This window comes from Cryptomeria japonica, chromosome 11 (genome assembly GCF_030272615.1).
Source record: "Cryptomeria japonica chromosome 11, Sugi_1.0, whole genome shotgun sequence".
NCBI classification, from domain to species: domain Eukaryota; kingdom Viridiplantae; phylum Streptophyta; class Pinopsida; order Cupressales; family Cupressaceae; genus Cryptomeria; species Cryptomeria japonica.
In genome coordinates, this window is record NC_081415.1 from 9958730 (window position 1) to 9986653 (window position 27924).

The 27924-nt window shown below is 34.2% G+C and overlaps 1 protein-coding gene across 20 annotated transcripts in view; it reads right to left on the bottom strand.

Moving 5' to 3' along the window:
• LOC131050727 (pre-mRNA-processing protein 40A) overlaps positions 1 to 21093 on the bottom strand; it is a 44408-nt gene extending 23315 nt beyond the window's left edge. For 13 of the 20 annotated variants that reach the window (XR_009107011.2, XR_009107008.2, XR_009107010.2 and 10 more), the window contains exons 1-11: positions 20814 to 21093; positions 12980 to 13071; positions 12785 to 12850; positions 12306 to 12650; positions 11984 to 12169; positions 11751 to 11830; positions 11237 to 11306; positions 5987 to 6039; positions 5822 to 5879; positions 5189 to 5670; positions 4993 to 5053 (exon numbers count right to left, since the gene is read on the bottom strand). Coding sequence is in view for 12 of the 20 variants with exons in the window: in XM_057984973.2 (XP_057840956.2) it covers positions 4993 to 5053; positions 5189 to 5670; positions 5822 to 5879; positions 5987 to 6039; positions 11237 to 11306; positions 11751 to 11830; positions 11984 to 12169; positions 12306 to 12650; positions 12785 to 12850; positions 12980 to 13071; positions 20814 to 20901 (1581 nt within the window). In the remaining 8 variants the exon portion in view is untranslated. The remainder of the gene's footprint in view (positions 1 to 4992; positions 5054 to 5188; positions 5671 to 5821; positions 5880 to 5986; positions 6040 to 11236; positions 11307 to 11750; positions 11831 to 11983; positions 12170 to 12305; positions 12651 to 12784; positions 12851 to 12979; positions 13072 to 20813) is intronic. The other 7 variants (XR_009107005.2, XR_009107004.2, XM_057984963.2 and 4 more) reach the window with 4 other exon arrangements.
• Between the last annotated feature and the right edge of the window lie 6831 nt (positions 21094 to 27924).

Here is a 27924-nt window from a genome sequence, read left to right on the forward strand (position 1 = left end):
ATAAAGTCTTTATTCACAAACTATCTAAAACAGACGACCCCCAGCTCAAAAAAAGAATCACTACAAAAAGCGTCCATGTCGAGACGATAGCTACACTATCCAAAAGCAACTACCCAAATCCATCTCTAATCTGCCCAACTAGGAAATTAACAAAAAAATACAACTCATTACAGACAAAAAACATTCAATTAACTACAGTTCCACCAACTCACTGCCTTGGACTGCATTTCCGACCAGAATCCTCCTCGGATTTTCTCGCTTTTGTCTGCCGCACTTCCTCGGACGTAGCACTCGTCTTGCAGAACCCTCCGCTTTGGCTTTGGCAATCTCAATTACAGCATCCAGTTCTTTTATTTCAACCACCAATTTCAATGTGTCCCATCCTCGCCTCGCCTCGCCTCGCCTCTAGCGTGCAGTGCACCTTGCACACGCCTCTCGACCACCTAAGGAAAGGAATTAAACCTGTCTGCCGACCATGCTCATCCTCCACCAATCCTTCTCGCATATCAAACCCCACACCCGGCACCACCCACTCCAAAAACATTTCCATCCCTACTAAGAAATCCTCATGAATAATCTGCATGACTCACCTCACCGATCCAGTACTCTCCCCCACTTCCAATTCCCACGCCATTATCAGCAAGTAAATGTCCATTCAAGTTTTATACCTATGCTTGACCAGGTTGAATGCATCTCCAACTATGATTGACACACTTTGTGGCAGCAATTCATCTGATAACTTGAACATTCTGCTAAGCCTTTTGATGGTTATGTCCCCTTAAAAGGGCAGAGTTGTTTCCTGCTCTTCAAGGTGAAATTAGCTTCCATTTTTGCACCCTACACCACTCCACCACCGCACTCAACTCAGTTCTAAACCACCCTGCTAAAACCCTCTGTTAAGGCTCGGCTTCCTTCACACTCAAGCTTCCATGACTGATGTAATTTTCCCCTTAATATCATGTTCTATCCTTTCGGCAGCCAAAATAAATGCTTCTCCATAATTTAAAAGCCAGCCACCTTTAACCACCTCAACTCTACTCTCCGTACTTCCCCTACGTGCAACATCATTAAATGCAGAGTCCTTACTCCTCTTCAAACAAAGCCTCCCGAAAGTCTTCAATTTTTAAATCACCATTCACATTAAAGGACAGCGCCCATTTAGAAAGAATGTCATCTTCCACATTCCCTATTCGCCTTACATGACTAACTTGATAATCATCAAAGTATCTAAGTCTTCAATTATACTATCTATCCGGTTCTGCATGTGCCACGCCTCTATACTACCCTTCATAATAGCTTGAATGACAATTAAGGAATCCCCCTCTAGATGTAGTTTCATGACACCCAACATCTTACCAATTCTAACTGCTAACAATGTTGTTGACGCTTCTGCTATTTTATTTGCGCCTTCATCTAACTTTTGAGCACCTAAAGCTATCACTTCACCCTTCCAATACCGGACTATAACCCGCCCCAGATGGTCCGGGATTGCCCTTGGAAGCTCCGTCAAAATTAAATTTCCACCACCCCTCCATAGGTCTCTCCCACTCCTCACTGAACATACAAATATTGCTAGTTTGAACCCAGCTGTGCCCCTTAACGGGCCGATAAATTATATAATATAATTATAATATATATCAAGCATTATATTGATTATTATAATGTTAATATTGTAAATAATTATATGTAATATTCAATATATTATATCATGTATTATATTAACTATTAGAATGTTAATATTGTAATTATATAATATGTTTATATTATATTATTATATCTTTTAATATAATATAATATCTAATAATAAATCAATATAATACAATTTATTATATTCGAGTACACATACCATTTATATAGTATATTTGAATAGTTTGTGATATTATTATATTTTAATTAATATTACATTATTATTATGTCATCTTCTATTATTAATATTATTTTTTGTAATATTATGATTATGATATTATTTTTTAAAGTTTATATTATCTTTTTATTATATTGCCTTTATCATAATACACATATAACAATTAATATATTATATTTTATTATTATATCATCATTATGATATTATTATATTTTAATTACAATTGTATTATTATTATTATATCATCTAATATTATAATTACTTTTATTATATTATCGTTATTATTATATTATCTTTGTTATAAAAAGCATATAATAATTATATATTATATTTTAATATTATTATTATATCATCTTATATTATTCTTTATTATAGTATTATTAAATTTTAATACCTTTATTATATTATGATTGTAACATTATATTACAATTAAAAAAAAATTGTAATATTATTATATTATAGTGCGTCTTTTTTTTTCTTTTTTTTAATGCAAATTGCTACCTAGGGGTAGCTATCTTTCATTCCTTCAAAAAAGATTACATATTTCAAACATAGACAAAGAAAAGCAGGGTCCTAATGGCCTCTATGACCTCCCGTGATCTCTCAATCTGCTCAGATGGGAACAAGCTCCCATTTACAGACATCGTGTATTCATAGGTCTCCAAATTGTTCCTGCTAATGCCATCCGTCAGAACTTTTACCGCGTCCACTTTGTCTCCATCCCTAAGAAACTCCTCAATATGGAAGGCATTTGCTACCAATCTTGTATATGCCATAGGATTAAAATCCTCCAATGCTCTAATAGTTGGCTCTACGAGCTTTGCGACCACCATCTTCCTGATTGCATGGTTTGTGGCTTCGAAGTCCCCCAAGGTTTGAACTATGTTATAAACAAATCATTCGAGAAGCTCATCATTGTGGCAATGGGATCCGCTCTACATTTTTTCTCCAATGATACTCCTAACAACTTACTCGGTACATCTCCTTCCAACACAAATATCTCTTTCATCTACATCTCTACCGAGTCTTGGCCGCACTCACATTTGCACTATGGGATCCTAATAAACCATTGTAAGCCTACCATGATTTCTCGATTTTGTGCTTCAATGTGAATCCCTTTGAGTTGATGAGGTACTTATAATCTTCTGCTACACACCTCCCGACCACACAACATATCATTCCTTGATTACGCTATCAAAAAAGATAGAAAATCACTAAGTATATCTCGAGCCATATCTTCTCTCCCTGTCTCTCATGAAAAATCTTATCTAACTCTAATTGTATCTTAAGGGCAATCTTATCTCTCAAAGTCTATCTCAAGATTGCAGGAAACTCCATTCCAAGCCTTGGGATCATTAGAAATAATAGCTTTTTCTTCTTGATTTACTGCAAAGTTTAGAAGAAAGTTTGCTTCTATTTTCAACTCTTTGAACACATGTTTGATTTTGTAATCAAAATCCTTAAGAATCTCTCTTATGCCTTTTTCCCACATCCTCATCTTTCAGCTAGGAGCAATGTTTGATGAAATCGCAAACACCACATTTAAAGAATCTCTTTCTATGTCCAAATTCAATAATCCTTTCTCCTTGCATAGTGTCAGGCCATTCAAGAGGATGACCAATTCCATATCATTATTTGTACCAATTCGCAACTTTACAAAACCTCCCTAAATCATTCTTCCCTAAATGACGAACCCATTCCCCCAGGAGGTGCCTTCAAAGTTCATTTTAAGACAACCTCAATCTCGGGGTGGCAGCCTTTGTCTCACTTCTGTCCTAGCCCCTCTATTGATAAAAGTATCCACATTTGGTACTACAAGGTGCTACCACTCTTTTAACACATGATAGTCCTAGGCAGAGAAGGTGCGATTTGGATGACACATAGGTGTTCAAATGCTCGCTGAATGTTATCTCTATTTTGTACAAAATATCGTATTTGCTGCTCTCTTTGTTATTGAAAATATGGCAGTACCTTTACTTCCACAATGTCCATAAGAATAATTAACATTGTCTTATATTATTTTATAAATATTTTTATATTATTATAATTCCAAATATTATATTATAATTAATATTAAATCATTATTATACTATCTTATATTATTATTAAAATTTGACATAGCTTTTATAGTTTTTATACTTAAAACAAATTATGAGAGTTGATTATATTTCAAAAGTTAAGTGCCTTATTCCCAAAATAGATAGTCCTAGGCAGAGAAGGTGCGATTTGGATGACACATAGGTGTTCAAATGCTCGCTGAATGTTATCTCTATTTTGTATAAAATATCGTATTTGCTGCTCTCTTTGTTATTGAAAATATGGCAGCACCTTTACTTCCACAATGTCCATAAGAATAATTAATATTGTCTTATATTATTTTATAAATATTTTTATATTATTATAATTCCAAATATTATATTATAATTAATATTAAATCATTATTATACTATCTTATATTATTATTAAAATTTGACATAGCTTTTATAGTTTTTATACTTAAAACAAATTATGAGAGTTGATTATATTTCAAAAGTTAAGTGCCTTATTCCCAAAATAATATTTTAATTTATCAAATCACTACTTTTTGAAATTAACTATTTTAACTAATCCATTTTTGGTTATATACATTTATTTATTTAGCCCATTAAAGATCAAATCTTAAAATCTACTTAATATGCCTATTTATTCAAAAAAAAAATCCTATTTTTATCATGCATGACAAGAAGTTTCAAATGCCCTTATGTGTCCATGGAAATCTAACTCGTTGATCTTTCTTGGAAAATTTCCATTGGATCATACATATTTTTCTAAAAACACATTGATTATTGTTTTTACTCTCCTAGCAAAACGGAGAATTAATTAGCCAATTATTGACTACAAATTTTCCGAATTGCCTCTCATCAAGCTTAGTACAATTCCAATAAATACGACAGAACAGAACAGTGAGAAGGAAAATAACAACAGTAAAAATGACAAAAAGAAAATTCCTGAGGAAAATCCGGTGGGGGTTCCCACCTAAAATAGCCTATCTGATAAATCTAAACAGATAAATGCAAAAAAAGTATTGCTTGTATCTACCATTCTTGAAAAGCCATCTGAATAAGAAAATATTTAAATAAATGTTCTACCTCCTGATCCTGTGCAGAAGTCTCATCCGTTCCTCCTTCCTTTGAATCACCAATATTTGACCTAAAGAAACATAATAAATATTAGATGAGAATTGTCAGCTGAAACTGTATCTCTTTGATGCATAAATTCTATAAAGCCAACTAAAAATTTGTAATAAACTAAGTTTTCAAGACTAGCTAAATAGAATATCCATACATTGTTGTGTCAATTGTAGCAGTGGTAGTTTCCACAGTGACGACAGGCACTGCAGTAGATGCAGCCAGTGCTGTAGTTACAGGAACAACAGTATTTGATGGAACTGAAGGAGGTGGACTGGTAATGGATGCTGAAGCCACGGTGATTGTTGGCATGATAACAGCTGCCGGAGTAGCTGTAGGAACAGATGCAGCCAAAGCAGGTGAGACAGCTCCAATCAAGGTGGGAACAGTGGGAATGACAGAAGGCATTAAAGTAGCTGGATTTGTTGGCATAAGAGGCATAACTGATGCAGAAACAGTTGAAGGCCCTGTTGGAGCTAAAACCGTGGGAGTAACAGTGACGCTGGCAACAGACATATTTGGAGATGCTTTTGCTGGAGAAGAAACTACTGCAACCGGAACAGGTGACGGAGCCATAGATAATGATCCTTCAGAGTTTGTGACTGGATTTGCCGCTTTCTCTGCCTGCTCTCGAGCAATCTGAAGGTCCAGAAATAAAAAGAAAAATGAACTCCTTGGTTATTATTAAAATTAACAATCATCTAAATAAAAAACTCTTTGGTTATTGAAAAGTTAGCAATCATCAAACGACTTGAATTTTCTGCAAAAAGAATAAAATAGCTATACAAACCCTTAGATCATCTGGAATTGTCCACTTGGACTGTTTTGTAACCTTATTGTAATAATACCTATAAAACAGATTACAGAATCCCAATATTTAGATATTTGATTATAGTAGAGCTCAAGCCAATCATCAAAAAATATAAAGTATTTTATCCAGGGACAAGATTACTACTTTCTTCCTTCTGGGGTCGTGAATTCTTTCCAGACAGTGGATGCATCTGCCCGCTGTTACACAGTGGAGACAATAACTAATTATTGTAAAAGAATGATTAAGACAAAATGTAAATACCATAGTTCTAGAGACAAATGATATTAAACAATTTTAAAACCCACAATTGCATCTCAATCAAGTTCCCAGTCCATGATTTCATTCCTCTGACATGTCTTAAGATTCTAATTAGTGAATATCCAAAATATATGAGAAATAAGATGAACAACTAACAAGGAACTGAATGTCAGTTAAACTTAATACAAAGAGAATATTGGGCAAAACTAGAACCAAGTAGCAAGAAACTCATAAATAAGCTTATCCCATCATCAATGAAGCAAACTCTAAACTAGGTCAACATCAACTTTAACAAATCACTTAACCAATGGTAACCATATTTGAAGATTATTTCAAATGCTAACCATATCTGAAGATTATTTGAAAAAAAAATTCTTCAAGTCCCTATTGTTTGCATCTTACATAAACATGTGGAAGGTTAAAAAGACAGCTCTAAAAGATTTCTTAATCCAAGCAATCGAAACAGGTTGACATAGCAAAATGAGAAGAATATGGCAAAATAAATATTCAAAATATGGTAACTGTTAGCCTGCAACATGATCAGCGTTGATACAAAGAACACTATATGCTTCAATAATTTCCAATACAAATAGGAGAAAAAATCAATTAACAGACATGATATTTCCTTAAACCATTACAACAAATTAGCAAGCTTCTGATAGAAACTGTGCGAGATTTTTATCGATATTTCAGATCACACTCTGTAAACACTGATATCAATTCACAAACGCTTCTAAAATGAGACTTGATGTTCAGGCAAATCTCTCTTTGATGCTATCTAACACCGTACCAAGTACAAACAGTACTATCTCCATGACAACCAACAAGTCTAACGTTTTTGAATTGATGTCATCCTGCTTTGAAACCATATTTCATCAGTCAATCAGGTATATCATGTCAGTTTTAGGCTTCACCCATCAATAGTTTATATGAGTTATAAATGCAATATACGATCTCCACCATATAATTCCTTATTAAGGACCTACTGGATTGTCCAGTTCTGGCATTCCTGAAGTTGACATAAATGTTAAATATGAATAAGGCAACATAACCAAAGTGTTTAGGATGGTGAAGTATACACAACCCAAACACTTTCCAGTTTTCATCCAATATATATGCTAACAAAAAAATTAAATTTAAAATAAAAAGAAATATAAGCAAATATAAACTATATTCTCTAATTTATGTTCTGTAATTTTAAACCTTCAAACAATATAGAATTCCACTACTACATAAAAACCGATACCATGATTTTGGCAAACCAGCAAAGCTTCAGAATGATTCCCATTGTATTGTACACAGGATGTCAACTAGTCCTATTTGTACTGGATCTGAAATTCGGAAGGCTCTAGCAACCTACTATTATAGTCCAGAAATGCATTGTTTGTGTGTTCATTATTTTTATTTGTTTGATTAAAGAGATGAAATATATGCATGTGATGACCGCGTGTCTACATTTAATAAGTATGTTTAACAAGCCTATGCAACTGCAATACCAATGTTTCCAGCACTGCAAACGGGATGTCAAAACCTGATAAACAAGAAATCCGCAGCAGCTAGCTATGATGCTATGGAAGATGAATATTGCTGTCAGAAAAACAATGAAATTCACAAAAGAAATAATGATGCATCTCTGTAATTACTTATGTGCCTTTAGTTGACAAGCCTTGTCACTTAAACTGGTTTTTCTCGTCCCTTACCATTGTATCACCACCAAAGATGAAACAGTAAACTACCCAATTTATAAAAACATATTAAACGAAAAGCATACCAACTATTAAATAAAGTTTCCAAAGCAGAATCATTGACTAAACATTAAGAAACAAAACTCATTACACTCGCACAGAGTGATTTGAAAGAAAGCACTGCAATAAACATCTGTAGTTAACTCAAATGAGATGGATAGTGAACAAGCAAAAGCATGAAAAATAGATCAAATCCCAAATTGATATGGACAAATAAACTCTAGGCCACCAGTGTAATAAGTTATCCAAGTGAAACATCTAAGGAACCATGGCAATTCAGTGGCATAGAATGATAATGTTTCATATGAAACATAAACAGCCTTCTTTAAACTGACTAGATACAAGAAGACAACAAAAATAAGACTAGGGAAATTTCAGGAAGAGAGATGTAGATTAGTATTAATGTACAAATATAAACAATCATTGTTCTCTTAAAAACTCATCAATTTCAAATTATGTAATTTGCAAAATGCAATGCATTAAACAAATCTCCTAAACTTATATAATATCACTCATACCAAATCCCTTGATTTTTACACAATCTGACAAAAGTCTACTAATCATAAGATAAAAATAAACAAAAAAGCATATCATTTACATCATGTACCCATAATGTCGTCAGCATCATCCAACAAACTTAACCAGAAACTTTGCCATCTTTTCCCCTGCTAACAAAACCATAGAAAATAGCACATGTTTAGAATTTCAAAAAAGGTCACTTTGGATATGATTATATAATCTATTGAAGCATTGAGAATCGCCCAAGGCAAGTAGGACAGACAACAAACTAATTTTCAGCTTCCATCAAAGCCCCACCTGACAACCATGATTTTAGAAAATTGATTGCAAACTACCTAAGTAGGTGAGATAGGAAACCTAGGTTTAAGGTTACTTCGATCCTTTAGTTCTTGTTGGTAAGATGTTTTTACATTGATCAGCATAACTAATGGCATTCAGATTAGGGTTATGCTACATTAAAGTGAGAGCATCCAAAAGGCATGAGCATGAGCATTCTACGCGTAGTGCAAGCTTAAATAACCCAAAAGGCATCTAAATTTTCCACAGGCAAAAGTAGGCAGAATAAAGAGATTCCTCTTTGATCAACGTTCATGTTGAACATGAATGAGGCAAAGGGTCATCATATGGAACAAAGAGTCAGACTGAATGAGACGAGAAAAATGCTAAGGGTCTACCCAAATTTGAAAAGTCAAGAAACAAAATGTTGGAAAATCAATCTTTCAGTTGGCTTCTAATAATGAAAAAGGTGAGCTCTTGAACGGAAAAGATCAGATAGACTCTTGCTGACGAAAATGGAGGGGTGGTATCTTTTTTGGTAGACCAAGACTATTGGAGAAAATGGAATAACCAATTTCACATTTTTAAAAGAGAGATCAACTGATTGCATACAAGGTTTCGAAGACCTGTAATAAATGTTTCAATCTGTGATATTGCTACTTATGGTTTGTGCGTGTTTAAATCTGAATTAAAACAATGATATTTTGTGTCTGTATCATTCATCAGGGCTATGTGTATTAGATCTAAGTAAAGGGTGCAAGGACAAAGCTACCATTAAATTGGTTCCCTATCCTTGATCATCTGTTGATCTGTGAAGCTAATGGCCTACAGAAGTATCTCATTTCACATTCAGATTGTGTTCTTAATTTCCAAACATGTGCCAAATGTCATTGGCAGTATGGGCCGGCATGTTGAGCTAGAAATTAAGATATTTTAGAAACAAACAGAATTTAGAAACCTTAAGTGATTGTCAAGTTAATACCTTGAGAACTATAAATATGGTTAAAGTCGAAAACTGTACCCTGAACCTACACATTCTTCCCTCTTCCACCATACACTGATGAGCTGAGTCACAAGACAACACAGTATTCTGGCAGGATTTGAAGATAACATTTTGTTGTTACTTATGTGTTGTGTACTATAATAAAGACCAATTTGCCAATTCCAGGTCTACATATGAGAGAGGAGTATCATTTTATCTCAATACAGTTGTACCAGATTCAATATTAGAAGAAATAAAAATAAGGTCCACACTATGCTACAGTCTAATTTCAAATTTATCAGTTGCCAGAACAATCCAGGTCCATTTCATGGCTGTTAATATTCTCTAAACTTGAATGTCCTAGAAATGAAATTTTCATCCTACAACATCAAGATGTTGAACCAAACCGTAAAAAGAATTGCCCGCGTAGCTTAACTTGTCAACATACATAAAGGTAAGTGGTTGAAAAACTAGGCACATAAAACATATAAAGATCTGTACTAACATCCTCTACAAAATATTATGGATTTGAATTGATGTTCTCAATTAATTATTATTTGTTGAGCTTTTCTTCATAAGACACAGCCATCTGGAAGTTATCAGTTCAGGACGACCACACATGACTTTCAAAGTACTTAATGTTTATTTCTACACCTCACACTCACAAGATTAGTAATGAAATGGCATTTATCAAATGCTAACAAAGTCTATGTAAAGTTCAGGCTTCCTCATCAGCATGCAACATTTTTTCACATATCAAAACATAAACCAACATTTAGCAAAAAGCAATGTTGCCATAACAAAATATATAGAATATTCACCTTAAGACGCATGCAACTTACCATATTCAAGCTCATGCCAACAACCACTTGGATTTGGCACATTCTTTTGACAGTAAACTAACAATAATAATCATCAAATCTATGTGTTTGTAGGCAAATTCAAGCTATAGTGTCCCTACCATCTACATTAAAAGAATTTGGAGGCAAATCTAAAACTAATACTTTCTTGGAAGTTCTTAACAGCATTTTTTCCTTCCTAGCTTTGTTTGATAATTGCTTAAACATATTTTTTATTTCAAATTGTTTTTATACAGATATTGTGCAGGAGTACATCATGACAACTATCCATTTCAAGGACTCAGTTGCAATTCCTCCTTTAGAGTAAATTTAAAAATTCTATACACAACATTGTTCGGCATTAAGAGGGATCAGAAATTATGAAAATGACAACATTCAACATTTTTCCTTTTGGAGCAAAAGGACAAATCCCTCATAAAAGTAATGGTATAATTTGGAAGCAAGGATCACCCAACTTCATAAAACAAGAAAGAAAACATCCCACCTTAGAAGTAGGCATACAGACCTGTTTATTGATCTCCGATCTTGCCATAAGACGTCAACAAAAGAGTGGTAGGCCATGCAAAGAAAAACGTAATCTACATGAAACAAGTTCAATCAACTAGTCCACATATTATCTACCACGTGAGTGAAGATTAAGATTTTACAGATTCCAAGGATATTCAACAATTGATAAGTTAATGAACCATTCTATGGTAACAGCATACATATGCACTTGACACAAGCAGAAGGCAAGAAATCTTGGATATCTCACCTCAATTGGTGTCATCAATTCTAAAGGTTTCTCCCAACTAGACTGCCTTGTCCGTTTATTGTAATAGTATCTACATGAAAACAGAAAATCTGAAGTTCAGTGATACCCTCCACAGATATCTAAAACATGCCTCTGCAATTAAACAAAATTGAACTTGAACCTATAAAGGCATACTGCATGCAAACCAAGCCAAGAAGAAGGCCAAAATATTTATTTGATCCTATAAAGGCATACTGCATGCAAACCAAGGCAAGAAAAAGGCCAACAAATAATACATCCCCAGTTTTCAAAAATGATTGTCAATTCCTCAAAATATTTATAAGACTTTGTGCCTTTTCTTGGAAAGTCCAAATAAACAGATATATAAATATTAAATAACTATTGAACAATACACTTCATTTCAAAAGACCACATCTTTTAAGATAAGACCATATCAAACCCAGCTTGACACAGAATTGCTGTTTCTTAAAACAACTAAATCTAAAAATGCAGTTCCAATGTATCAACTTGATACCTCCTTCCATCTCCAGCAGTATGTTCTTGCCACTCAGAAGAACTTTGTGAATTAGAATTCAAAGGTTGTCCAGGAGCCCCCTGAAGAAATCCAAAAGAATTGTTAATTTCATGGAAACAACGATTGATCTGGCAAGTTGACACTAAAGACAAGACCCCCTTGTCTACACCAAACATTGCAACCATATGTCCTAGCAAAATCATATCAGTAAAACCCGTGGGATGGAATCTTACAGAAGCAGAAATTGCCTGTTGGTTTGTTTGTACTGCTTGTGGCACAGCACTATTTTGACCTGCAGATCCCCATTGCTGAGTTCCAGGATTCACCATTGGCATATGTTGCGGTTGAGAAACAGGTTGATAGGCTGGATTAGCATTGAATGAATTTGGCGGTTGTCCATACGGAGAGGATGTAGCAAACTAATAAAAGGGAAACGAAAATAAGCCTATCAGTAGCATGCAAAGACATAACCAACTACTTAAGACATTTTTTACTATAAGAAACAAGCTTATAGATAACTGATAACATAAATACAACATATGAAAATAAGTGTACCGTATAGGATGATGATGGTGGCATTCCCATGCCCCCCAAACCTGGTGGAGGTGGCATATTCACAGGCTGAGATGATTGCTGAGATTGCTGGGACTGAGAAGGCCCAGTTACCATTGGCCTTGGTTGCTGAAGATATGACATAGGTGGAGCCTGTGATGACGGTGGCACCTGATGTTGCTGCCCTGGGCGTGGAGGCATATGCTGCATCTGTGGAGGATATTGAACAGGCTGTGGTTGGACAGACATGTTTGGTGGTGGCATGCCTTGTGCTACAGGCCGAAACTGTTGGCTACCTGGATTCATAAATTGCTGGTTCGACTGTGGAGCTACTCCTGGTCTAAACTGCTGTCAATCATAAGACTTCTTTGTTAAAAACTTCAAGGAGAATAGTTTCCTATGTTATGCTTTTGTGCAAACATCCAAGGTGGAACTGATAAAATAGTTATAATTAAAAACTATTCATAGGTCAGACAGCATACTTGCACTGGCATCGGAGGTCCAAAGTTCTGAGGCCCTGAAGATATCATACCAGGGGGTCGAGGTGGCTGACAATAGATAGAAATAGAGAGAACGAGGGGGAGAGAAGAAAAGAAAGAACAGATAAATTTCAGATTATCAAAACCCCTATAAAAGTTAAATAACATTTATTTCAAAATTCTCATACACATGCTTACCAGTGGTCCAGATGATGAAGGGTTCCCTGCCATGTGAGCTTGAGGACCAGAAGGATGCCCAGAGACTGATGGAGTAGCTAATGCGTTTGGCCCTGAAATTTTGATAAGACAACCAATAAAAGTTATATTCTCAGAGATAGGTAAAACAGGTTGTCAAGACCAATCAAAATGAACTACATGTTTGAAAACAAATTCTGGTAAAATGTGTAATTATGTACAAAATCACCATAACTAAACTCGAACTCCACCAAACATCAGCAACATAGCACTGGTAATAACAGCATAACAAATTATGGGATGCCGACACTTAACTTCAAAGATTTTTATTCCAAATAAGAAGTGCCTATGGTCAAACATTTTGGATAGCAACGATGAACAGCAAATAATGCATTGGAGCAGCAGGAAATATAATATGGGCGAAGGAGATTGGAAACACCCCTGGATATGGGAAGCGTGCTTTTCACAAGGGATTTTTGATGAATTACTATATTTTTTACCTTCTTGTTTACATTTTTATCTAGATCTCTTTAATAGTTATGATACTATTTATATTAGCTCACCCTCTTCTTTATCTCAGGTATTTTCAATTTCTGTAATTATAAGTACCTCTTCCAAGATTAGAAATGTAGCTTCTAATTATTTCTTTCTTTCATGTTTTAATCATATCATATAATGTGTCATCATTATAAATATTATGTTTGAAATTGGTTTTTATCAAGATTATTCTCTGTTTGTATTACTTTTAGTATTTGATTCTTATCTTTTTGTTTCTGTTTTTCCGTACTCCTCTCTTCTTATATTTATATTTATTAACTTCACCCCCAATTTATCTATTTTTCTCATGTTGCCTCCTTTCTGGTCCTGGTCTGTAACTACTCATCTTTTGTCTCTCTTAGCTCTCTATTATCCTGATGATGGATCACAGAGTGTGATCTAAAGCGTTTGATTAAAAACTATTCACACAATCTAATCCATACGCAACATCAATTGATTCTCTTTGTCCTTTATTCTCCTTCATTTTCTGATCCACCCTTTCTTTTCCCCTTCTATTTACTAAGCAATTGTCTGCAATATGCCTTATGTTCTTTTGATCCTGATAATGAATCGTGGAATGTGATCCAAAATGTTGGTGTAAAAACTCTCAAACAGCTACATTCAAAAGCATTATTGATCACTAACATACACTGCAGAATATATTCTCTTACTACTATTTATGAGTAACATTACATAACAATTTGGCAGATTGAACTTGTACAGAACAAATGCTTTAAATAAGCACGCTTGCCTAGAAAAAGCAAAGCCAAATAAAGGAAATTGAATATTGATTTAAGTATTAGTAATCCAGTGGTTTGGTATATAATTCAATCTGCAATTTGATTTCCAGACAGTAATCTGAAAGCACAGAATCAAATAAAAATGGGTTTTAGTTTCTTCATGCAGTTTTCAAATATTTTAATGTACATCAATCTTAATTTTTGACAAATACTTAATTATTTTTCCAATTTCTTTATCAGGATTAAACAATAGTAAATAACTCTTGGTACATAGTACAGATATTATTTATAAGCAAAATTACATACCAATTTGGGAGATTGCGGTTGTGAATGAAAATTCAGAAGCACACTTGAATATAGAATTCCTATGTCACAATGTATGTGTTTGTGTTCATGTTCAGCAAAAATAAAATTTGGATGAAGTTTGAAAAAGATAAAATTCGCCAAAAAGAATTCCTGATTAAATTCAACTAATAAAATATTATTAGACTAAATTAAATACATTATAAAAAATTTAAATATATTAAAATATTTATCAATTTGAATTAAAAATATGTAATATGTTAATTTTTTGTTGTTTCTGTTTCTGGATTTGATTGTGTGAAATACACACAATCAAATCCAGAAACAGCAACAACTACTATTATGGATTGTGGAAAACTGATAGACTTAATATTCAATTTTATCTATTATATACATTAACAATTAAAAATCTACATTAAATATTTTAGAACATTAACTTTTAATGTATTAAATTTTAATTAAAAAAAAGGATAAAAAGAAAATAAAAACAATGGATACATTACTAATATATTTTTATAAGATAAAAAGGGTATAATCAAAGACAAACAGAAAATCAACTCTTAACAAAAAGAAAAAATGCCACTCCCACAAACTCTACTGGTATCCTGAATCCCTCTGGCACTACATAGGGCCCTGCTTCCTCAACTAGACAGTGGTAGACTAAGTGTAATGTTGGATGCCACAAAAGAAAATCACCAAATGAGAAGAACACCGTCACTGCCTCAACCCACAAGGTGCTTTCTCCAGCCTATGATACTAGGGTTTCTGAAACACTTTCCAAAGAAAAAAAATGCAACTCACGAAATCTCCCTCCTAAGCTACTTCCTCTGACAGAAGTTTCAGATACCATCATTTGCTGCAAGACTTGTGTGGCATTGACTCACAGACCCATGAAATAACAGTTAAGAAAATTTGTTGTGAGTGTTACTTTCATGGAAAAGATTAAAAATAATCCCTTAGCCCTTTATCTGTAATAATTCTAGCGCAAACTGAAATAGCTATTTTAAGTTTTTTAAAAGTTCACCATATTTCAAACTTCGTGGATTAAGTTCAGCAAACCCTGTGACATGGTACAATTGAATGCACAAGATTAGGGAAATTGAATATTAATTTGATAGACTACTAATCCAGTGGATTTAGTAAATAATATAATAATTCAAACTGCAATCTGCCTTCCAGACACTCATCTGACAACTAAGTATCAAATATCAAAATTGAGTTTTATTTCATTGTGCAATTTTCGATATTTTAAATATGCAACAGTCATATTTTCGGAGACATGCTTCATTATTTTTTCAATTTCTGTATTGGGATTTCTCTCCAATAGCTCTTCTTATACTTTATTCCCTAAAGCCAGTATTGAGAGCATCCAATTCTCCAGCATTATCAGATTTCAAGTAGTATCTCTCTGTTATGTAATGCCAAGGAGATGCCCCAGTGTACCTGGGAATGTCAGGATGTCCTCGCAAGGATGATGACTTTTAGTGGGGTTCACCTTCTTAGAGACATGGCTAAATTTCCAAAGGATTTGCTCAAAAATGATGCAACTAATAGAAATCTACCTTAATTTAGCAGCAATTTTAGCTGCCTTGCTCTTGTATTTCTGCAATAGTTTTTTTTTCTTATTCTAGCTGCTTGATTGTTTGATTGTTTGCATATAGAATATCTTCCACATTGGGATTGAATAAGATCATAATTGTTAGATATTGGTATTTTATGCATCTGACATATGGACTTTTGGTGTACTGAGAGTTTCTGTTTGCTTAAATAAGCTAGACTTGTTTTTATTTAAAAAAAAATTTTATAGTAATTTTGATATGGTACATTAGTTTCTGTTGCGCCACCATCCCCAAATTACAGAAGAAAAAAATTGCCACTGACTGGAACAGAGTCTCTGCGTCCCCATACTCAAAACTGAGAAAAACATTGCAAGAAACTGATTACAGTAAAAGTCATTTCCACCTACAGAAACATGTATTACACAGTTAAAAACTTAAGACTTCACAAAAACAGCAAACCCAGGTTTGACTCGGACTTGGTGGCTCGGCAAAATTTCTGAACGTGAAAAAACACATATATTTACAAAACAACCTTTAAAAACATACATAAAATGAATTTAGAAAACTGATACGTAGTTTTTTATTAATTCATAGAACGAAAGAAAACATAAGTTCACTACACTATTACACATCATTGATCATAGTGATTTACTTATTAATTCCAAGTTCGAGTTAATAAGAGTCATAATACAGATGTCATATCACATATGTGACCAGATTCATAATTATTAATAACATCTCATAGTTGTGCCAGTACATCTGCCAACACCCATTCTGCTTCATCTCCTCATATAAAGAAAGGAGAGCCATAACCACTTGTATAACATGAGGTTCTACTTTGTCACAACGCAAAACATCTCTTCCATGGATCCATGCATGATGATCTTTGAGTCAATTGATGCCTCTCATCTTCATCACCACAATACTTACAACTTGTCTTGTTTCTCCCCCTGGGGTCCCATGCCGCCAAGCAGGGTCTGTAGGGTTGACACTTGGAGATATATTGCAAACAAAAAACTGAATTTGAAACTCTAGCATAAACTAAAAAAGAAATGAATATTATAAAATGTGAAGTTAAACCCTCGCAGCTAATAACAGAGAAGAATTAAAAAAGATAACAATAAACCATAAACAAAACAAAACAAAAACAATAAAAGAACACACATTGTCAGGTTACATACACACAAAATCCATTGAATTCACTTGCAGATGTTGTGATGTGTCAAACCAGTGAGAGCTCAAAGAAGCAATTGTGAAAAAATGAAGTGTTTTGATGCTTTTATAGCTGCAGACAAAATTTATGCATCTCCAAATGATTTTTCTCTCATCATGATTTTGGGCAAGCTGGCTTACAATTCATTCAATGAATCCCCATCCAAAACTCACCAGCGAACAAACTCTTGAGTCGCTTGCCCTATGATTTTTTTACAAGTACTTGCAATCTGGCAAAGTTTTAGTGTAAAATTTTAAACTACACATGTATAGATACACACATATATTTGAACAGCTTTTACACTGCTCTCTATGGTGCAAATAACTTCTGTAAAAAATATTTTAACGTAAACTAAATAGAATTCAATTATTGCCAGAATTGACAAATATAATTACTTGTTTAACTCGGTGCATAAATTGGACTTTGCAAATTATCTAATATCTCCTTTCAGATAAACAAACAGTCTAGTGTATCCAGTGAGCCATTGTCTAGGGGAAACTGCCACAATGATGGACCCCATTCACATTCCAAAGATCCAGACTGAGACAAGGTATAAAAGTTCCAGACAAGTTTGGCAGAATAGAAACAACTCAATTCCTTCTCAGCTACTTAAAAGTGCCATAGGTTTATGTTAATAACTGCAGCTAAGTGATCTGATTTGCCAAGAAAAACCATCCAAACTTTCTTAAAAACTATTTAAACATAAAATATAATATATTTGATAATTTTTACTTACAAAACAGAGCAAATATTGATGTTACACCTACCCTGATTTATCAAAAAGGCAAGATGGGCATGTGCAAAAAAGACCCACAATTTAATCATATATATCTTCCTAAAATTAGTTAGAATATTGTTGTACCCTTATTCATATACCTGCATACTGGAAATGGCATCCTACCCAACATAAAGAGTGACAAATTCCATGCAGCACAAACCAAATATCTATCTTAAACTCCCCCACTTAAACAGGGGGGCAAGATGGACGTGCAAAAAGGCCACCATTTTATGCAAACATATCTTCTCAATAGTAGCCACTAGCCACTGTCACAACAAACTTAAGCTCAGGGATAGCATTCCATCCTCCTGCCCAAGCCCGTATTTTCCTATTAACTTCATTTAAATGTAATAAAGATAATAGTCATTTTCACATACTCGCATGACCTATTTAAAAACGACACCCAACCCAACCTCACCCCACCCATGATAAAACATGCTATTAACCTAATTTTATAGGTTCATGTGTCATTCTTCTGATCTACAAGAACAAAGCTCAAAACTGAAAAGTAACAAAGTCTGAATACAGTGGCTTGCAATACGTTGAAACCAATGAATCTATAACATATTTAGACTGATCTATATTATTAAATCTGCCAACATAACTCTATGAAGGCGGAAAGAATCAGACAAATCGTTTCTTTAAGTACACAAAGTTCAGTATAAAATTAGAAATAAAATGGTTTGACGGTCGGAAAGAGTTATACAAAAAATAGAAATTGAAAATAGATCTCCATTGAATAAAAAAAGAAGAAGCAAGATTAATGTTTACATTGTGAAATTCATAAATCTCAGCTCAAATTTTGCACCCCTATATTTCAACTTTATGGCCAAACCCAGAAGTAGAGCAAACCTTGCCAATCGACCTACATCTGTGTACTTTTGTTTATACTTGTCTTATAAATCATTAAGAATGCATTTGTTTACATTTCTCTTCTATATGATTAAGAATATCATTGATTAGCAAACCCCTTATATCAAAAACAAATAAAAAAAGAAAAAAAAGGACCAAAAAAAAGAGATGGGTGAGCTCACGTGGTAAAAAAGTAGTGGGACTTCTTGAACAGAAACCAGAGTAGTTACAAGAATGCTTCTAGAAGAATCTGTGTGTGTATTTTTGAATCAACATTTCAGATTGCACTCAGCAATCCATCACCAGGAAGAGGAAAAGTCAATATGTATAGCATGCCCTAATGAACAAAATAAAAAGCATAACTCCATGAAATTTATGGTGAAGGATAAACTAAGTTGATTATTTCACAGCCAACCCAAATATCAATTGAAGTTATTAGGTTCCTTGTGGAATCCCACTAAGGCTTTTCCTTAATTTTACCATCTAAATTGTTTAAATTTTGTTCTCCTAAATTTTGTCTTCATGGCCAATCTTAGGAGTACAAAGAACCTTCCAATCCACCTACCCCTCGAACGCATTCACTTCTGACTCCCTTATACATCGTTCAAGATATAATCCATAGCCAGTATTTTCAAACAGATAATGAAAGAAGTAAAGAAGAATAGCATCAATCCCTCCATTATGTTGAATGAAATGAGGTCAGGTTGTGAGCTTCAAGGCTATTATGAAAGAGACTTGGGTTAACTCTTATGGGTCATGATAAAATGTTTAAATTGGGTAGAAAACGGTATCCAACCTGCTAGGTGCATTTTACCCCCAAAAAGTAGAACAAGTGCAAGTGCATCACTCCCCACAGGAGTGTGGGCATCCAAACGAACAAGGACAGACATAAGTCGAAGGGGAATGCGATGTAAGACATGCCACTAAATTGGAACTGAGGAGATGGTTACCAATAATGAAAAGGAAATTAACTTAACAAATAAAAATAAATATTAATAATTAAACCCTCTAAAACCTAAACCCTGAAACTGTGGGAAATCACAAAATAAGAAGTCGTATTTAGTACTATTTATCTACAGAATGCCTTCAATAAATCTTGTGAACGGCAGTGGCATTGGGGCAAATATATTGTTTAGGTGCACGAAGTTCTTTTCAATTGCCTTATCGTTCGGGATAACAACAGTGACACAAAATACTTCAAAAAAAACCGTGTGAAGAAAATAAATATAACATTAGTGGTAAACTAATCCCAGATTTCAAAACGGAGTCCCTGGTCCAATTCCGAGCAGACAAGATAAACTGTATTATTGAATATACTCGAAGTCTAACTTTCTGTGGGCAAGGGATGAGGCTAAATGCAAGTTCCTGATAGAGATGACCAAAACAATGCACCCTTGATCTTGCCAAACAACTCAAAAGTTACTTGTAAAGTAATTTCCCTAATTACAAATATTAAACCCCCAGACCTGAACCCAAAAAATGGGAAAACACAAGCTTCTGTCGCATATGGTCCAATTCATCTTGGAAATTTATCCAAACAGTAAATATCAGCACCATTTAGACAAATTTCTTATTTAGGTGCAACTAAGTTCTATCTAAGCGTATCGGTCTGTGCATCCAAAAAAAAGTGTCGTATGCTAGCAAAACATAAGATTATAAGGAAAACAAAAAATGGAATATAAGACCAACGGCATGAAGTTTAACAAACACAGTCAACAGCCAAACCTTCTTCGAATAAGAAAACTTAAAAACTAGCATAAATCTCTACAAAACCTAAACCCTAAAAACCCGCGAAAAAAAGTAAGAACAATCAATCAGACGTAAACCCTAGTTAAGAGGCGGCAAATTACATTACCGTTCATCCAAGGTGCCATCTGTGGTTCACCTTGCTGCTGTTGTTGCTGCTGAGCCTGTTGCTGCTGTGGAGGGGGAATAGCTGCCATTGATAACAATATTATAATAGTTCACAGCAAGAGATAAAGTTGCGAGGAGCGCCTACTGGAGACTCGATCTCGCAACCTGTGAAGATTTTGTGTTGCAAACCCTCTCCTCTTGTTTTCCGCTCGTAGAAAATTTGGTTAGGCCAATCACTTATAGAGGACTCACTCAGAATTTTTTGTCTTACGGAGAATGGTGTATTGGGTTTTAATTAATCTCTAGTTTGTGTATATCCACCCGCAAGGGCGTTTACAAAAAGATAAAATATTAGGGGGGTCTTCTATCAAGGCTAACGAGGTATGTGTTAAAATGTCTTTTAGGTCATCTTCATTATATTAAGGCTTATTATAGTCGGGAGGCTATTTGTGCGGGTTTTTGCCTGTTAAAGTGTCAGTTTTCTGCGATTGTCTATTTTCCAACATTTTTTTGGGTCAAATTCTATTTTCCGATCGATGAAAAGACAAGTTGAAGCAGGTGTTTTATTGATGGATTGGAGTGTGACGTGGCGGTAAGGTGACATACCACCTACCACGTTCTGTATGGATGGCTTTGGCGGTGACTAAAGAGATTGCATTTAATGCAGCTAAAGATTTGGTTGTTGTAGAGTGTTTTTCATGTCCTTGGCCAGTGTGTCTCTCACGTCCATCATCGCCAAACAAAATTAACAATTAATGTTGGGTTTTCATTTTCTACATTTTCATTGTGCTTGTTGTCGGAAACGAAGTTCACAACTAATTTTGGGTTTTCATTGTCTGGATATCATTTTTGGTCTTCGACTTCCTCTTTGAGCTTTCATTGTGTATGTCCATTGTGCTTCTCAGCTTATTCATGGGTTCTTCTATGTGTTTGGTTCAAGAGGTCTCACTAGAGAAGCGAGGTAATTGTATCTTTCATCTTTCAGTTCAACACCTCAGGTAACTCTAACTAAAAGGTTGATTGTTTGTGTTTTGATTTTGTTGTTGTTGTGTCAACTCTGCAAATTTGTTGGGTTTGTATTCTAAACATCGAGGTTATAAAAAATGATAGAATCTATTTAGTCGGTTTCATTGCTTGTGTTTTACTCGTGTTTCTCCATTACTCTGGCTCTTAATAAATGTATGGTTTAAATTGTTTGCATTGTTAGGGTTTTATCATTGCCCTTTTACTTGTGTTTTGGGGTTATCTATCGATCCATTTAGGGTTTCATTGTCTGCATTTTCATTATGAGTCTAGCTTGGTCCGTGGGTTATTTACCATCATTTACTCTACCACTTAACAAATTTTGGGTTGTCATTGTTTGCGCTTGCATTGTCCATGCATGTTACTCTACCACTTAATTAATTTTAGTGTTTTGCATTGTTGTTTTTTTCATTTTGTCACTTTGTTATTCTGTTAGTTAGATAATTTAGAGGTTTCATTGTCTACATTTCCTTTCTCTACCTCTGTTGGTGTGCAACTTAATTAATTGATGCATTTTCATTGTTTGTGTTTTACATATACATTCTTTTGGATGGGAATCACTTGCACACTATGTCGATTAATTAATTTTAGGGCTTTTGTTGGCTTCGCCTTCATTCTATGTCTCTGTTGCTCTATCTGTTGGTTGGCTTCGGGTACTCTTGCATTTAACAAATTTAGGGCTTTCGTTGCCTGTGTTTGCATTTCTTGTGTACATTGCCATATCACTTGATTACTTTTAGCATTTTTCGTTGTCTTTGTTGTGATTTTGTATCTTGGTTTCTTTGTTGCTTTGTTGATTTAGGGTTCTAATTATCATAATTCTCATTATGTGTTTGTGTTCATTGTCTGTGTTTTTGGACATATATGTATGTATGTATGTATGTATGTATGTATGTATGTATGTATGTAGATATACGTGTATGCATATGTGTGTGTGTGTGTGTGCATATATAAATATCTACACATATATACATATAGTTTAAGGTTTTCATTGTCTGCATTTTCATTCTCTGTGTGCATTGTTGTCCTGCTTAATTGATTAATGTGTTTTCATTGTCCGTGTCTTGCATACATATATAAATTTGAATGCACATATATGTGTGTGCATATATATATATATATATATATATATATATATATATATATATATATATATATATATATATATATATATATATATATAGATAGATAGAGAGAGAGAGAGAGAGAGAGAGAGAGAGAGAGAGTATATACATATAGACATCGATGGCTTCTAAATGTTCACTTTTCATTCAATCTATGTTGTTTCCTTTGTCAATGGTGATATCCACCTCGAATCCATCTTGTTGATTTGTCTTATGGTTAGCTATTATGCTTGGCTTGGAAGGGTTTCTTTTGATGACTATAGAGGAAAAAAGTAATGAAAAACAATAATGTTGTTTGTTGGTGTGCCATAGATCTTGCATTGTTCCAATTTTTAAATTGAATTTAACTACAATGACTTAGAGAACATTTATTGCTACATCGACCAACCCAAGCTCTGTGCATGCTTCGCAACAAATTTGTACATATCATCTTGTAAGTTTGAATATAGTTTTTCCTTTAATCTTGGTATCCATTAGCGGTTTATGGAATATGTATAAGTATATTTAGTTGTTTATATGGTTATGTGTATGTGCCTGTGGGTCTATATGTGCATATGTTTCTGCATTTACATAGATAGATGCATGTTGTGTTTGTTCATATTGTTCTTAGCTTTTAATATATCAAATTGTAATATTGCTTCCTCTGGATGTATTGACAACACTATGAATGGATCTAATGTATGCTCATGGTGGATTCCTTCTACATGTCTGTGGTAAGATCTTCACAATTACGAAACTTTGTTGTGGCAGGATCCTTCCCCTTTATAGGTGTCACGTGTTGTGTTTTCAATTCATCCAAAGATTGTTTACAACCAATGTTTTTGTCAAAGTGTTGATTACTGTGAGAGTTGAGAAATACAACACCACAATAGCCCAAATGATCTCTGCAAGTTGAATAACCTATTACGAGGAGAAGCAAGGAAGCAAATAACAGAAAAACCAATACACAGAAAATATGCTCAAAAGATGAGAGCTCAATATTCACAAAATGTGTAATGTGATAATCCCTTCAATACAACGAAAAGAATAACCTCTTATAGGTCAAGAAACCCTAAAAAGGAAAACCTGGGCTTGCACATAATAATTAATAAAAGAATTAATTATTATGCACCTAAAGTTAGCTTAAGTGTAAAAGAGATCAAGGGAACTTAAATAATTAAACAAATATTGTTTAATTAATCAAGTAAAGATCTGAATACTCTAACACCCCCCCTTAAGTTAGACTTGGGGAGAAGCTAAAACCTAGAACAACTACTGAAAGAAAGAAAGATGGGTCCTAACAACAAGGCCTAATCAGGTACCCAAATACAACCAAATCTCTATGAATCGGAGAAATAGAGAAAACCACGTGGGAAAAAAACTCTACTCCAAATAGAGATGGAAAAAGCAAAAAGAAGGACTAAAAAAGACTCCAAACAAGAATGCTCCAAAAAGATAGGAACGAGAGAAGATCGGAAGAATCACTGAAGCATGAAGAACCTGCAAACACTGTCGAAGAATAATTGTTGATCTGAAGAACCTCCACTGAAATAGAACATGACCAGGTAGAGAAGACTGTAATTTGTATGAGTGCCCTCAAATGACACTACTCAAATCAGAAGGCAAATAAAGGCAAATAACTAAACTCGAAGATACATATGGTATGAGAAACCAAAGCCTGAAGAGTTGATCAATCGAACCATGGAAGCATTAGAACCAACAGGACAAACCTCCCCATAATGTCGAAAAAGGGAGAGGGACAGGTACACTGAAAAGAACGACCAACAAGAACTGCACGACGAAGAACCAGGAACATCGAAGGCGCAGAGAAAGTACACAGTGTCGTGGAAGGAACACTCACTGGACAAAGGTAGATGGAAAACAAAAGGCAAACATCAACCCCCTCATGGCACTTTATAAGTAGTGCATGTACAAAACGACACAAGATGTGCAAGATCCCAAGTAAACAATGTTTGATGGCACTTTATCTCAGTGTGTTTACATAAATGAAATGCTACAATGATAAGAATACTGGAAACAAAAAGAAGATCCAAAACCGAGACATCCTACTCAGAGAAGAGATCCTAGGACCTGAAACAACCAAGATATCTACCAGAGTGTTGAAAATTAAAAAACTGAATAAAATATTCTTGGAGCAGAATCTGGAAAGAAAACCTATATGGCTGGAAATTACACAGAACAAGCTTTCCAACAATATAAAGTTTTCAAAAAACGAAGTTTGGATGCTTATTTTACGGCTCCCGAAGTGCAAAACAAAGACCCCATTTTGACTAGGAAAAAACACGGTCAAACAGAAAAATTGGAAAAAAATTCCAACACCACGAGGTTCGGCTTGGAACCATCTTTCTAATGCCTATTCGTTTCCGAAAAAACGACTCTGTATGCTCAAGATATGGCCAAAAAATGAACCCCCCCTTAAAGAGACAAGAGGATGGAGGTCTGGTGGTAGGGACCCGGCAGTGGTGGTGCTCCGGCGGTGATCCGGAGAGGAGCAGCGGAGAGGGAGCGGCGATGGCAGGAAGAGCCAAGGCGGTTGGCGGCATGGAGGAGGGCTCTGGTGGGTGGAGCGGCAGGGAGGCGGGCGTCGGCGGCAGGAGAAGGAGTCGGTGGCGAGGGCAGGAGTCGATGGGGGTCGGGGTCGACGAGGGCTGGAGGCCGACGGTGGGGAGGGGCCCGCATTGACAGGTCCGGTTGGTCGAACTGTCAGGGGGTACGGGGTACCCTTCGAAACCCCAAAAAATTAACTTTTTTTTTGTGCAAAACATTTTTGTTTGCCTTTTGAAATGATTTTTTATTTTTTCTATTCTTTTTTAAAAAAATCAAAAAGTCAACCTGCATGCCATAAAAAGGCAAACAATATTTTTTTGAAAAAAATTTCTTGAACTGCATGCCAGAGTCGTACGACCTGGTATTGAAGAAAAATTACCCCCAGATGCTCAGGAGTCAAAACTAGGCAAGTTTTATATGACTATAGGGGTTTTTGAGCCTTTTGAGCACGATGGTGAGGTCCACTTAGGCCCAAAGTGCTCAGAAAAAAGGCCTATCCCTAAGTGCATAAAAAAACTTCCTGAAACCCCAAATCTGCTTCCAATGCAAAAAATCTCAAAACAAGAACAGATAACTGCAGATCTGAAGCTCCGATACCATGTGAGAGTTGAGAAATACAACACCACAGGAGCCCAAATGATCTCTGCAAGTTGAATAACATGTTACAAGGAGAAGCAAGGAAGCAAATAACAGAAAAACCAATACACAGAAAATATGCTCAAAAGATGAGAGCTTAATATTCACAAAATGTGTAATGTGATAATCCCTTCAATACAATGAAAATAATAACCTCTAATAGGTCAAGAAATCCTAAAAAGGAAAACCTAGGCTTGTACATAATAATTAATAAAAGAATTAACTATTATGCACATAAAGTTAGTTTAGTGTAAAAGAAATAAAGGGAACTTAAATAATATTGTTTAATTAATCAAGTAAAGACCTGAATACTCTAACAATTACCAATATTGTTAGGAAACTTGTTTTACATTACCCTGTGTGCCTTGCGTTTTTTGTATAAATATGAGCATAGGCATGGGCAATAGGAGAAAGATGTGTAAATACCTGGTTGAGCGCACGCAAACACACACACACACAGATATATATATATATATATATATATATATATATATATATATATATATATATATATATATATATATATATATATATATATATATATATATATATATAAATTAAATCATTTATTTATTTATCTACTTTGTCCATTAATTAAATAAATTCATTTTATTTAATTAACCAATTCGTAAATATGAGCAATAAATTAATAAATCATTTTTATTAATTTATCATATTTATCTTCCTCCTAAATAAGGATAATTAATAAATTTTATTTATTAATTCATCTTTATTTCCTGTTTTTCTTAAAAAAATTATTCTTCTGTTTTATCCTCTTATGTGGAGATATTTAATAATTTTTAATTATTAAATCTTTTCATAAATCCTCCTAATTTTCAAATTTGGAAACTAATATCTTTCCTTGATTTTCAAAAATCAATCTTTTTGGCATTGTCTCATTTTTTTAATTTTTTAATTCCAAAATGAGGTATGCATCTTCAAAAATCTATTTTTCGTGAGAGGATAATTTATTTATTTTTAATTCTTCTATTTATCTTTTCAAATGAAGATATTTATTATTTTTTAACTATTAAAATCTCCTTGATATTTTCAACTTGCTAATTTGGTATTTTTGAGAAGATAATTAAGAATTTTATTATTTATTCTCGTAATATCTTCATTTGCGTTCTATCTTCATCCTTCCTTGAATGGCAGCTCTAGTGTGCACTAAATCTCATCCGTTGATTATTTTTAGTCTCAAATCAATCTTGACCATCCAATCAATCCTAATTTTTCTATAAATTGAGCTTTCACTGCTCATTTTCAACAACCACGCTTCTAGTATCCCTACGCTGTTAAAATTGCTTTCAATACACTTGCTTTGTAGGTGAGAGCCACATGTATCTATTTGAAGAAAAAAGAAGAACAATGGAGAATCATGGAGGAGACATTCATTTGCAATGGTTTGCGCTTATTTTACTTGTCTTGTCTTCATAGCTCTATTGATTGTAGTAGGAGTTATTTTCATTGCATTTTAGTCTTCATGGTTGGCTAATTGTGTGTTTTTGATGCCTATTCCTAAATTCCTATGTGTGTGTACATATCTGTATATATGTATATACATATTTATACATACACACACATATATGTGTGTATATGTATGTATGTATATATACATTGTATATATCTATATATGTATAATATACATATATATATATAGTGTGTATATATATATGCATACATGTATCCACACATATGTTTTTATGTGCGCACACACACACACACACACACACACATATATATATACACTTAAAAATGGTCAACGCATGTGTTTCCTATTTT